Consider the following 14,696-nt stretch of genomic DNA (forward strand, 5'->3'; position numbering starts at 1 on the left):
AAATCTATTTGACAAAATTGATAATCTCTCCCATGTCTTATCTGACTAGTAGTTGTTCTGAAATGTTTATTGCTTGCCTACATTTTACTCCCTCCTTTATGTTTAATATAACACACATACATTAATTATTCATTTTGGTTGCCTATCCTGACATGAAGTTTGTTCTATAGAAAGTATTTGACTCTGATGTGGGCCACAGAAAGTATTTGACTTTAGCCACAAAATTAAGGAAATTAGAAGGGGATTTCTGCAAGGCCATTATCTTGCTTGCTGAAATTCTCTCCCCCATTCTATCTTGGGACTGCAAGGCCTGATACACTTCAGAATTATTTTGTTAGCTTATGTTGACCAGTAGTGTGTGCCACAGAAAGCAAAATGAAAGTATAAAGAAACACAAACATTTATTTTAGAAACATTTTGTCATGTTGAAGAAAACAAAGATAATACACACTCTTTTTTTCACACTCTTGACATTCTCTCAACCAGCTTCACGAGGTAGTCACCTGGAATGCATTTAAATTAACAGGTGAACCATCTTACAAGTACATTTGTGGAATTTATTTCCTTCTTAATGCATTTGATCCAATCAGTTGTGTTGTGACAAGGTGGGGGGGGGGGGGGGGGGGGGGATAGTCCAATTTGGTAAAAGACATTATGGCAAGAGCAGCTCAAATAAGCAAATATAAATGACTGTACATCATTACTATAAGACATGAAGATCAGTGAATACAGAACATTTCAAGAACTTTTAAAGTTTCTTCAAGTGCAGTCGCAAAAAACATCAAGTGCTATAATGAAACTGGCTCTCATGAGGACCGCCACAGGAATGGAAGACCGTGTGGTGGGTTCATTAATTTCATTATTGTTACAACATTTTGGAAGCGCACGGCATCTCTGTACAGAGCTCGATTTGGCCTCCGCAAGCCTCCAGGGCCAGCGCCATTGTGTCACACCCTCTTTACGGAGCTTCCGGACCACTTTTCCAGATCAATCATAAATGGGCTTTTAGAGTGAAATGCTGCTGGAGCTCATCGGAGTGTTATTCCGCCACTTCTCACAATGTTGCTCGATTATTAAAGGTAGATCAAAGCTGAATCAATGTCTCGGAAGATCACATAATGATTCATTAGTATTCTACATTACAGAACCAAATAAAATAGCATAAGGTTACTGTTACATCAAAAACACCAACTTAGTCATTTCTTATGAGATTTTAGGAAGGTTAGCTGAATAGTAAAAAATAAAAAACTGTCATGGGCCAAAACTCAAAAGCTTGCGCCACTAGGCAGAATTAGCTTGGATTGAAACAAAATACAGGAAAGCTATGTAGTTTGTTAACATCATTTACTCTAGTTTGCTCACAAATAAAGTGATTAAAATAACATCTAAATGCATATTCCCATGAAACGGATTAAGATCAAATGTTTGGCATGAAGATTCAGTTTGAACCTTTTACTGGTAGATCGCGGCCAACGTTTTGCTACACTGTCCTGCGAATGTCCCGCAAAATCCTCCTGTTGTCCCACATTTGGGTATTTTAAATGTGGTCACCCTAGTGTAGCTCCAAGCCATATCCAAAATACCAGTTTGAGACTTTGTTCATTCTGATTTGAAAAAATGTGGGGAATATGGCTTAGCAGGTGGCTGTAAAATGTTATTTTTCATTGATCATCAATCATAATTATCAGTATTCTGCACTATGACACATGGCACAATGATTATGGGAATTGCAATAAACCACTTGCTGTTCAATCATAGCTGATTCAGCCACCATATGCTTTCTGATTATTTAAAGAATGAAGTGTCCTATATGTCAATGACAAGGGCTTCTGCTGCAGGCTGGACAGCCACTGTAGGCTAATGTCCCGTTGACATACTGTGTGTCTGAATCCCAATTTACACGCCAGTCATTTCACATCTCCTTTGGCAAGGATCCAGCATGCAGCAGTCTCTCAAACCCAAATATCTGTGCCAACGAGAGTCACTCTGATACATAGGACTCATGACAGAATGAGGAGAAACCCATTATGAGTGTCAAGAGAGTTGAAATACAATACTGGATGATAAGATATTTGCCAGGAACAATATGTTGGATTTGTTCCAAAGTTAGAAATGATTGACTGCATCGCTGATCTCCTTGTTCGTCTTTGCTAGTGGAGGGTTTGGTTGTTGGTGGGTTCATGGTGTACGGGTAGGTCACTGGGTCCTGCTTCTGATGATTAAAAGAAAGAGGTCTGAGGCTAAGGAGCCACTCTGGAAGCATACCGCTGCACACCCCCACGACCAGGGCTAGCGCTACTTCCTCACAGGCAGCTTTGAATTCCAGACGCACAGAGTGACATTCAAGCCCTCTGTGTGTGCTTGGACAGGGTGTGTGTGCCAGAAATATGAAAGTGAAGCACAGCTTCTGAATCCAAGATTATTCATCTGTCTGCAGAGAGGGCTTTCTGTATCAGACAGTGGTCTCTTTCTTTACCAGGAAACGCAGGCCTTCATTCCCAGTGCTGATATGAAGCTGTCCAACCCTAATGTCCAACCCTAACCCTAATGTATCAGTTTCACACACAGAACCTTAATGCAATGTGAACACATGACATGTGGTAGGGGTTTTGGTCAAGCCCCATAAATCAAAAGATTGATGTCATGGATCACTGGGTAGACATGGTTGTTAACATGGCATACAGTAGGCCTGTCTAACAATGTGCAAATTGTATTGTTAGTCATAGTGTATCATAAAGCCAGTGGTCAATGCAGTGAAGCAGAAACAAGCTGTGATTAATCCTTGAAGGTCCGTGTACAGTATATGTATTCATAAAGAGGCCTGCGGCCCTCCCACGGGATTCAGGCAGCAGTTGGCAATTCTATTTTTTAAAAGACCACTCTTGACCGCAGACAGTTAAAATATGGGGTTCAAGCTTTGGTTCTCATCCTCTGTTTGTGGTTCACCACTCCACTGGGTCACATCTTATACTACGGGTCAGTTGCACCTCATCAACTTTAAATAATGAGTGATGAAAAGCATATATTTTTCATATCAGATTTCAATGATCTTATGAATTGCCAAATTGACCATTAATGCCAGGTGGTTGTTTATTTATTTATTTTGTATACATAATATGAGAGTTAAAGAAGGAGAGTACATCTAGAGACACCATGTAGTGATTCTTTACTCTCTCTCTCTCTCTCTGTCTCTGTCTCTCTGCATTTGTATTACATTCGCCTGCAGAGATGACTTTCTGCCAAGCGGAATTCCGGTGCCCATTTCTGATTTTAATTAGGGCTGTGGGATTTGCTTTCTCTGATTCCTTGAAAAAAGGAGTTACATTGTTACTCTCAATAACTTCCTTCCTCTCCTCCAGACTTGTCGGCCTGATTATGTTGAAAGAGTAAAGAAACACAACGTAGGGGTTTGAGAGTGGTTCAACCGGACACATTCACCTAAACCCCACATGAGTTTGTGTTGTATGTGCATTTGTGGTCATGTTTTATTTCCACCCCTTTGAGCCTCGGTGGGTTGAGGCATTGAGCAGTGTGTGTTGCAGAATGCTAAGTCCTCCACTGGAGTTTCTGTGAGGGAGTGGATTTGTGCTAACAGCAAGAGCCAATGATTAAAACACAGAGAGGCCAGAGAGAGCCAGCGCTTGGCTAAAGGGCAGGAGTTACTGTAATCCAGGGATAAGCGACCTGAGCAGGCAGCAGGCACCCTCCTTACACACACAGACATGCTTGTCTTGATGCCAGTTTACTGACGGCCTTTTGGACACTAGAGAGTCCGCGGGGAGTGGGCAGCTCTGTTGGGTTGATACAGGAAGGGTACATCTCATTGGCAAACTGACACAACTTCAAGGGCTGTGGCCCTGAGCCAGATAGTCCACTAGGAGTGAGGTATTCCTTCCTGCCTGGTGGAAGAGAAGGCTCGTCACCAAGGCCATATCTTCAAAAATGTGTCTTCTTCTCAGCACTGAATGTCAAGGGAATTTGGCCTTGTCCTCCTTACTTAATTGCTTGCTTATGGTGATGAATGTCTATCCAATATCTATCCAACCAGGCACATATGTGTGTGTACACGTGAGCTGTGCATGAAGGCTGCATAAGTGTGTGAGTGCATCCATGCTTTTATGTTGGCATGCTTGTTTTGAACATACACACATACACATTCGGAATGTATTCAGACCCCCTTGGCTTTTTCTATATTTTGTTACATTACAGCCTTATTCTAAAATGGATTAAATATTTTTTTTCCTTCACACACTACCCTATAATAGCAAAGCAAAAACAGGTTTTTGAATTGTTTTCAAATGTATAAAAAAATAAACAACTGATATATCACATTTACAAGTATTCAGACCCTTTACTCAGTCCTTTGTTGTATCACCTTTGACAGCAATTACAACCTTGAGTCTTCTTGGGTATGATGCTGCAAGCTTGACACACCTGAATTTGGGGAGTTTCTCCCATTCTTCTCTGCAGATCCTCTCAAGCTCTGTCAGGTTGGATAGGGAACTTCCCTACACAGCTAATTTCAGGTCTCTTCAGAGATGCTCAATCGGGTTCAAGTCCGGACTCTGTCTGGGCCACTCACGGATATTCAGAGACTTGTGCCGAAGCTACTCCTGCGTTGTCTTGGCTGTGTTCTTAGGGTCGTTGTCCTGTTGAAAGGTGAACCTTCACCCTAGCTTGAGGTTCTGAGCACTCTGGAGCAGGTTTTCATCAAGGATCTCTCTGTACATTGCTCTGTTCCTCTTTCCCTCAATCCTAACTAGTCTCCCAGTCCCTACCACTGAAAAACATCCCCACAGCATGATACTGCCAACCACCATGGTTCACTGTAGGGATGGTGACAAGGTTTCCTCCAGACGTGACACTTGGCATTCAGACCAAAGAGTTCACTCTTGGTTTCATCAGACCAGAGAATCTTGTTTCTCATTGTCTGAGAGTACTTTAGGTGCCTTTTGGAAAACTCCAAGCGGGCTGCCATGTGCTTTTGAGTGGCTTCTGTCTGGCCACTCTACCATAAAGGCCTGATTGGTGGAGTTCTGCAGAGATTGTTGTCCTTCTGAAAGTTTCTCCCATCTCCACAGAGGAACTCTGGAGCTCTGTCAGAGTCACCATTGGTTTCTTGGTCACCTCCCTGACCAAGGCCCTTCTCCCCCGGTTGCTCAGATTGGCCAGGCGGCCAGCTCAAGGAAGAGTCTTGGTGGTTCCAAACTTCTCCCATTTAAGAATGATGGAGGCCACTGTGTTCTTGGGGACCTTCAATGCTGCAGAAAAAACAATTGTTTTTGCTTCATCATTGTGGGGTATTGTGTGTAGATTGATGAGGAAAAATTTGTTTTAATCAATTTTAGAATAAGTCTGTAACGTAACAAAATGTGGAAAAAGTCAAGGGGTATGAATACTTTCCGAATACACTGTAAGTATATTAAACATGTGTCACTTTGGTGTGCTTTGTGTACTGTGTGCTCATGTGAGGTTTTAGTTTGTAAGGGTTTGCAATAGTTTCCAACGCTTATCTCTCACCAAGAGTAGGTTGTCTTACTTTATCTTTAGAATCTACCTCTGTTCCTCTTCCCTGTGCTCCCCCGGCTCACTGAGCTACTCCAGATGAATAGAAACTGTGGATAACTTCCTGGATTGGAGATAAGATATTCTCCTTCTGACAAAAACACTGGCAGATCAGTGGAAGAGACGTTCACAGCAAAAACAGATTTTGTTTTTCCTTGTTCCTAGCTGTGTTTCTAAAATGCTATTATTGGTGCACGTCTCAGCAACTTGGGCACACTTTAATATAAAACATTTTGTGCCGATAGGCCTAAATGTTTGTTAGGAACACTGACACTGAAATGGTGGCATGCACACCAAAACACTACACATAGACATTAATTAAAGCATATTATACCATATTATGGTAAAGCAGGGTACAGCAATGGAAAGGGATTTTATTGGTGTGCGTAAATATGCAATGCAATGCAGCACAGTAGTTAATGATGCATGTATTTGATTTACAATGCATGCTCTACAACTATTTATTTTGATGCATATGTACATAAAAACAGGCCACATGGTGATTCTGTTCCCTGTGATCAAACACAGCCATATTCACATGAAAACAAACACATTGAACAATGGTTGTAGTCGATGAAATGTGCATCAAAATATGCATTATGTCAGCCCTTTAATTAGGTAAGAGTAATATTGTATGTCACATGTTCCAGAGCATAGGAAACAGACACTGTAGTTCAACACCTGAACTGATGGCTTTTATTGTCAAATATGGATGTTCCCTTTGTACGAAGGAGCTGTCTGACACACCCATCTCCATCTCACTAAACACAGTGGTGTCACCTCCTCTCAGGTTGGATGGATCCACTTCCAGCTGCAGGATGTGATCACAGAGACGCTTAAAGCACTGTTCTACATTACCCATGCAGATGTGTACGATATGTCAGGAGCTTATCTTTGAGGCTGCGTGCTGAAAGACAATTGCTCACCTTCATCCATTCTTAAGGGTTCAACTGGAGTTTAGGAGCAGTCTTTTGTTTCCCTCTGACATGCTTTGACATCAGCGTCTGTGGATGATTTGAAATTACGATAATAACAGATAACCTTTCTGTTACCTTATTCTCATTATCCCCTAAGTACGGGCATACCACATCTTGTAACTACACAATTTCCAATTATGGCAAACTAACAGCAACTATGCTAGAGGAATAGTCTAGCACAGTGGTCACCTACCTTTGAGTCAAGATCACTGTCTGAGTCAAAATGCAAGCCGAGATCTACCGCTCAGATATTTTTTTAAACATTACTTTAAAAATGTAAGCCTATGCAACATGAACCTATTAAAAACAGTTATTTAGCAATGAGGTGTTTGCAGTAGGCTATAGGTCTAATACATTATCACTGCATATTGGCTATGTTTGAATTTACCTGCCAATGTTGTTCTTCTCAGACCACTTTGAAATTATATTTCAAAATTTGCGGTATATGATCACATTGATCATATTGAATTTCAAGAGCTTGGAACTGTAAGGTTCTATCTGCAAAAAGATGATTCTGAGATAATTGGCTTTAAAGTTCCAAACCCTCATTGGTTTGAATAGTGTCAGCAATATTGTATTCTTTTTAACTTTATAACATGAATTGGGAATTTAGATTAATATATATGTAGAGAACATTGAATAGAACACAGCTATGTCAACAACTAAATTTGGACAAGCTCTCAAAATGTTGTTGTATTACTTGTGAGGAACAGCTTAGTGAGCATAAACATTTCCTTTTTTATTTTTATTTTACTGGACTGATGGTCTGTCGGAGGGGAGGGAGAGAGCAGCGGAGAGGCTGCCTCTCACCGTCCCACCGCTGAGATTGACCAAAAAAGGCACACAGTCTTCCAGCTCATGGCAAAACTTTAGTCACACTGCATTATTTCTGCCTAATGCACCATATCACGTTGTTACTCCTATGACCAGAGAAAGTGAATTAATCCTCAATATTAAAAAAGACACACGCCGCTAATAATAACAACGCAAGCTTTTCCATACAATTTGCTACTCATTCATTGCAGCTGCAATGCTAGTCGTGGCGTGAGTAGAAGTAGGGAGAAGCACGTTTTATGTCTTATAAAAGTGTTGACAGTGACGTGCTGAATAACAACTTAAACACTTACTCATACAAACAGCAGCCCTTCATTGTATTTCATTGACAATTTCTCTCTAGTAAAGGTTTTGAAAGTTCGGAAATTTCACAGTAGCAACTTTTCTGGGCACTAGAGGAAACTGCAGACACAGTGATCTGAGCTATCTGATTGGCCAGTGGTAGGCCTATTAGGTGCACTTGATTTGCTCTCTGGGCATGCCGGATAGGCAGAGTTTTACCTTCAGACACATTAAATGGTTAAAAATGGGAACACTTTGCCTTCCTGGCGCTAGGGCTGCTGAATCAAGCGGGAAACAGGGAAAAAACTGTGTGAAAAAGAAAAAGGAACATAATTGTTTTTGTTTCGCATAAATGTTTGATGATTGACTAGGAATGCATTGGAGATCGACCAGTTGGTGACAACTGGTCTAGCATTTTAATATGCAGTACGGTCAGTCACCTCATCTTAAGGTGAAATACAGAAGAGTCAGACACTGCGCTGAAACACAGGTAGGTATAGCCGTTCAGGTAGGGATATCTTCCATCTTTTCCTTTGTCAGCGCTTCAACAGTGAAGCCTCTCTTGGGACCCAGATGTAGAGCGGCAGGGAGCTATAGCACTTTTTTAAAGAGCAGGGGCCGGTCCTGCCAGCATTATCATCCATAATAGCATTCTGCCACAGTTCAACAGCCACAAAGACAGTTTATATCAATTGGCTAGGCCCTGATCGACAGTACCCCAGATACCCCCGGTGACCATATCTACCACAGACACGGATCCACCAGCTGTCAATCCCTGTCACTCAGATGCATTTAATTAGGAGAGCAAAATGGTAATAACAGTGAGCCAGGAGTGAGGTCTTATTTTGGGTATTTATTTACTAAAACAGTGGTCTGGGAGGATAAAATGCCTCCAATAGAGATCGTCCAAATACAATCCCACACAAACAGAAGCTTATATTTTCCCATAACTCGTTACAATATTTGTGTAGGGAAGTTGTGAATTTTGTAGGATTAACAACCCCAAGTGACAACTCAACAACCCACACTGACTCTAAAGTAGAGTAAGATGTTGTTGTTGGGGAGAATGTTTAGTGTAGGTCCTAGTCTGCAGGGTGTATGTATGGCCGGAAGTACATAGTGTGATATCTAAAACAGTCTCCCTAACAGATGGCCCAAACGGAGCTCTCTGCCATCTTCTGGTCTGCGGGCCGAGTGCGTCTCGATCATCGCCAGGAGCAGCAGCCAGTGCATTTGTGTGTGTCAGAATCCCAGCTCTCTTTGCCGGCTGTGAGGAGGCTTCAGTCAGCCAACCAAGCTGTTGACTGGCACCCTGTGGTGTGGGACTTGGGCCCCAGTCCTGTGAATCATGTTGTCTCAAGTGGTGGAGTGTGTGATGACATCAGGTATCCTACTTATCCCAAATCTCCTCCCAAATGGTCTGTAACTGTCACTGTTCTAGGAGACAGTGACCCAGGCCAGGTAGTGGTGTACAAAGATGTGGAATCCTCCACTTAATAGTGATGTCTGAATGACTCGTTCTTAACCATAAATGCTGCGAGGCTTTCATTCCATATATTTCTCCCAGTTGAGCTGTTTTGCCATGATTATTGGGAATTGGAATTCAGTTGGAACTGCTACCCATTTATGGCAGCAGAATGTAAGGGAGGTCCATATCCAAACCTAGGGATTCTTTTGGATTGTTTCATCTTTGTGTTTAGTGGCCAACATGTTCAGGATTCAGAGAAAGTGGAATGTTGAGGGTCCAAAATGGACATTTTGGAGAAAACTCATGGTGGAGACACTGATGAAAATTTCTGCTGAAGGATATTTTCTCATTTAGTCCACCGTTGCGATCTCAATTTAGGGACACTTATCTATTTACAATAGCCCAGCGTACTGTATCATTCAGAGCTCATCCAGACCAGGTGTAATAGCATGTATTTGGGGCCATTCTAATTAAGTGATAATGCCCAGGAAGCCGATGTTTGGAGGATATATTGGCACGGGTGTTGTTCATCGAGGGCCGGCAATCCATGCCAATATATCCTCCAAACACCGGCTTCACTTTTATACAAAATATTCAAGTATTTTGATTAATATTTTTTTTTTTTTTTTTTTACCCCCTTTCTCCCCAATTTTGTGGTGTCCAATTGTTAGTAATTACTATCTTGTCTCATTGCTACAACTCCCATACGGGCTCGGGAGAGACAAAGGTCGAAAGCCATGCGTCCTCCGAAACACAACCCAACCAAGCCGCACTGCTTCTTAACACAGAGCGCATCCAACCGCACCACTGCCATCTTCTTCAAACACCGTATCTTGGTTGGCGTGCACTGCGCCCAGCCTGCCACAGGGGTCGCTGGTGCACGATGAGACAAGGATATCCCTACCGGCCAAACCCTCCCTAACCCAGACGACGCTAGGCCAGACAGAGCCTGGGCGCGAACCCAGAGTCTCTGGTGGCACAGCTAGTGCCTTAGACCACTGCGCCACCCGGGAGGCCCTAATAAAATGTATTTTAATCAATTTATTCATACTATTTCATCCTTCCACAATATATAGTCCTGAAACAAATCTAGTATTGCTACCCAAGCCAGCTGGTTGTTCTTTTTATTGGTTCGGTTCCCAGAGACGTGACCCAGTTGTTCAGTCTTTTTGTTCTGTATCTATGGACGCAACCCAGTCGTTCGTTCTAAATGTTCCATTGCCATACCGGCTGGCAACGTTTCTACCCCTTGTTGCTAGCTACCCCTTGTTGCCTTAGACCACTGCGCCACCCGGGAGGCCCTAATAAAATGTATTTTAATCAATTTATTCATACTATTTCATCCTTCCACAATATATAGTCCCGAAACAAATCTAGTATTGCTACCCAAGCCAGCTGGTTGTTCTTTTTATTGGTTCGGTTCCCAGAGACGTGACCCAGTTGTTCAGTCTTTTTGTTCTGTATCTATGGACGCAACCCAGTCGTTCGTTCTAAATGTTCCATTGCCATACCGGCTGGCAACGTTTCTACCCCTTGTTGCTAGCTAGCCAACTACGGCTAACTTACCGTCAAGTCAAACAGACAGAATAACAACAGTAGCTGCATTTGCATTTGTTTAAGGTGTTTTCTAGTGACATTTATTTGGATACATCCATAACAATGAGCTAATGAGGCACGTTATCGCCTGGCATAGAAAATGTGCTCTCTCGTCAGGACACTGTTGTTCAGAGGAGCTAGCCAACAACCAGCTAACACAACTTCAAACTGAAGCTGGAAAGACTACAAACTAGCTGAACTTCATTTAGTTTGACCTTTTTTCAATTTACATTTCTTTGTATATATCCATAAAAATTATGCCAGCTGATTCATGATTTCGACTGGCTGAGAAACGCTGCCTGCCTCTCTCTCGTCCTGACGTCCGACTCCTATACGTTCATTACTATGGGACAGTTGGAGATCGCATTTGAATATTGAAAAATCTTTCAAATGTCGGCGAGACAGACAGTAAGGTTTATACAATTCTTCGCTGTTAAAAACTAAATGTTAGTCTAAAAGAAATGTGAGATAATGTCTAGATGCTTTTCATAAATGAGACAGTGGATTGCGCACAGATGAAACCATAGTAAATAGCCATTTTAACGACAGATTTAGCTAGTGTTACTGTAACTTGTGGAATAGACACTGGCTGTAATGCGGTTTTAACCAATCAGCATTCAAGATTAGACCCAACCGTTGTATAATGCTCATGAATCCCTGGTGGTGTTTGACTGTTGATCAGTCATCTTCCAGGCCAGGTAGTGAATGTCATTTTCACGGTGTTGAGATATGTTCATGACTAACTGGTTTATTTATGACTGTTTTCCTACTAAACTTTCCCTTTCCTAGGGTCAGGAACAGGAGGTCTTTCTGTCTAAGTTATTTTGATGTGGCACTCCTGATTATGAAATAAGGTCATAACAGAAGATACTGTTTGGAAATGTCTTACCAAATATTGCGTATAATTGTAATGTAATGTCTTTATATTCAATGACACAGAACTGTTTTCAGTGTAATGCTCTGGTACTTCTTACCTTTAATGGGATCAGTAAAACACAACATGATTACTATGCACCCATCCCGTTAGCGGGATCATTTTCGTCAACCACCGCTGAATTGCAGAGCGCCAAATTCAAATTAAATTCCTAAAATCACAAGTGCAATATAGCAAAACACAGTTTAGCTTGTTGTTAATCCACCTGGCGTGTCAGATTTCAATAAAGCTTTTCGGCGAAAGCATACCAAGCGTTTATGTAAGGACATCTCTCTCAGTAGACAAAATATTACAAACAGCTAGCAGCCAAGTAGATTGGTCACGAAAGTCAGAAAAGCAATAAATTAAATTGCTTACCTTTGATGATCTTCAGATGTTTACACTCACGAGACTACCAGTTACACAATAAATGGTCCTTTTGTTCCATGAAGATTATTTTTATATCCAAAATACCTCCATTTGGTTGGCGCGTTATGTTCAGAAATCCACAAGCTCGGGCGGTCACGACATCGCAGACGAAAATTCCAAATAGTATCCGTAATGTTCGTAGAAACATTTCAAACGTTTTTTATAATCAATCCTCAGGTCGTTTTTACAATATATAATTGATAATATATCAACCAGGAATGTAGCTTCTTCAATTGGAGAGAGAGAGAAAATGGCTGCTCCAAGCTGTTGCGCATACAAAATGCTGCTGGCACCCAGCCATACAATGACATGATGTGATCTTTCTCACTCATTTTTCAAAATAAAAGCCTGAAACTATATCTAAAGACTGTTCACACCACGAGGAAGACATAGGGAAAAGGAATCTGGTTGGTATCCCTTTAAATGGAGCAAAGGCAGGCTATGGAACATGGAGCTTTCAAATTTTAGGCCACTTCCTGGTTGGATTTTCCTCAGGTTTTCGCCTACAATATCAGTTCTGTTATGCTCACAGACAATATTTTGACAGTTTTGGAAACTTTAGAGTGTTTTCTATCATAATCCGACAATTATATGCATACTCTAGATTCTGGGCCTGAGAAAGAGGCAGTTTAATTTGGGTATGTTTTCCATCCAAACACCAAAATACTGCCCCCTACACTCAAGAAGTTAAGAGAATTGTCCTTTTAGCCAGTCTCTTTTGTCCTTTAAGACGTGAGATGTGTTTCAGTTTTCAAATAAACAGCCTTTCATGCAGACCCCATTAGATGTCTATATTTGATGGGGACATTAAATAATGTCCTCCGAACCTTATCTCCAAACAGATAAAGTTATGTATTTACCCATTTCAGGTTTACCCTTCTTGTTAAAAAAAGTTGTCAATGTGCTATTCTTCCACTTTTTTCATTGATTATCTTGGAACTGGAAATAATAATGTATTTGTAATATAACCAACACTGGATGGTTAAAGGGAATTTCTCCTTGTAAAAAAGTTCAAAACTCAGACTAAAATCCCAAGTTAATAAGAGGTCTGGGTAAAACATTTTGCTTTTATTTAAAGAAAAATAAATTCTGCTTCAGTCTTTTATTTCTGTTATTTTGCATCATAGTATTGTGTCTTTTGGTAGATGAACATGAACACATTGAATCAGTCATGATTTAGAGGATAGCATACACATTGAATTTAAATTAAATGTAGTTTGGCTCAATATCTGCTTTGACATAATTTTGCTGCTCTGCTTTGACATAATGATCAATTATATGTATAGTTATAAAATATCATATTACATTGTATTGTATTCATAGTAACTATGCATGTCATTTTAGATGCATTACTTAGTATGGTAGATAAATCATATCATAGTGTTGAAAACTGCTAGAAGAGTACCTTTATCATCCATTTACTCCTCCATCTGTTGGTAATGTGTTCACAGGTGTTCACAGTTTTATTAGTGCATGCATTTGTTCAGAACATTTTCTGTTCAGTCATTATTCACATTTTAACCCTAAAAGCGGCAACACATTTTAGCTTAAAAGCACCACCAATTTTTTTTAACCTGAAATTGTTAATGATTGAGAGACGCTGTCTGTCAATAATTTTATTTTTTTGGTAACTAGTTCCTTGACAAATTACTTTTTTGTTGTTGAAATTATGACATTTATGTTGACGCTTTGGATTAAGACCAATTTACCAAGACTGTCCTCAAAATAAATAATGAAAAAAAGTAGACTTCATTCTGTCACAGATATCCTGAACACCGGTAGTGTGAACAATAACAAAAATAAACTATTTGTTACTTAGCCAAATTGATAATGTGTCATTGCTTTGGTAAGTCTGTTTCCAAAGCATCTGCCAGGATTCCTGCCACACACAGTAGTAAATAGACATTCATAACTACATCTCTTTCTCTGTCTCCCATCAGGCCTTTCATTAGCATATCAGACGACAACGAGGAGGCCAGGGCTAAGCACCTGTACCAACAGTGGACAGACCTGGGATTGACAGACGTCCAGCTGTCCAATTACAGCGTCCTCCTCAGCCTGCCTGGCCCCTCCTCCAGCAGAATTGTGGACCGGGCCAGCCACGAGTGTTTCCTGCCCAGCGGGGCTCAGTGTGACCCCAGGAACCACAACAACAACCCCACGGCAGACCAACACTTCTCCTACGCTGCCTACTCTGCCACGGGCAGTCTAGAGGTACAGCACACTCACCCTGTCTCATTCTCTGCATGTACAGCAGAATGCACTAACCCCAGGCTGGTTAATGCTATGTTCCCCAGTCATCTCCTAGTTCTCCACCTCCAACTATTGTCACCATATGTGTGTGTGATTTTCCTGACTTGAATGGTAGTAGCAGCCCTGCCCTCTACCTGGCTGGCTCCAGTTATCTTTGTTTCGCATCCCTGCTTCTCCCTCACAGCGGTGATCACCCAAAAGGCCACAGAGAAAGGTCAAGACGTAAATGTTAAAGTTGGTTCCCAGTTCAGGTATATCAACATCACAGTCCAATTTTATGAGTCACAATAAACATCCCCTCCCTGCAGGAATATGAGAGCACTGCTGGCTACAGTCAGTATATTTACAAGACACAGGCGCAAATGCATCCTTGAGATTG

General features: G+C 41.3%; 1 protein-coding gene across 1 annotated transcript in view; it reads left to right on the top strand.

Annotated features, from left to right (window-relative positions):
- Positions 1-14,696, top strand: part of LOC110524461 (inactive N-acetylated-alpha-linked acidic dipeptidase-like protein 2) — a 282,881-nt gene that overhangs the window by 105,284 nt on the left and 162,901 nt on the right. Inside the window, exon 3 of the mRNA XM_021604123.2 lies at positions 14,005-14,278. Within this exon, the coding sequence (XP_021459798.2) occupies positions 14,005-14,278 (274 nt within the window). The remainder of the gene's footprint in view (positions 1-14,004; positions 14,279-14,696) is intronic.

This window comes from Oncorhynchus mykiss, chromosome 5 (assembly GCF_013265735.2).
Source record: "Oncorhynchus mykiss isolate Arlee chromosome 5, USDA_OmykA_1.1, whole genome shotgun sequence".
Classification (NCBI taxonomy): Eukaryota; Metazoa; Chordata; class Actinopteri; order Salmoniformes; family Salmonidae; genus Oncorhynchus; species Oncorhynchus mykiss.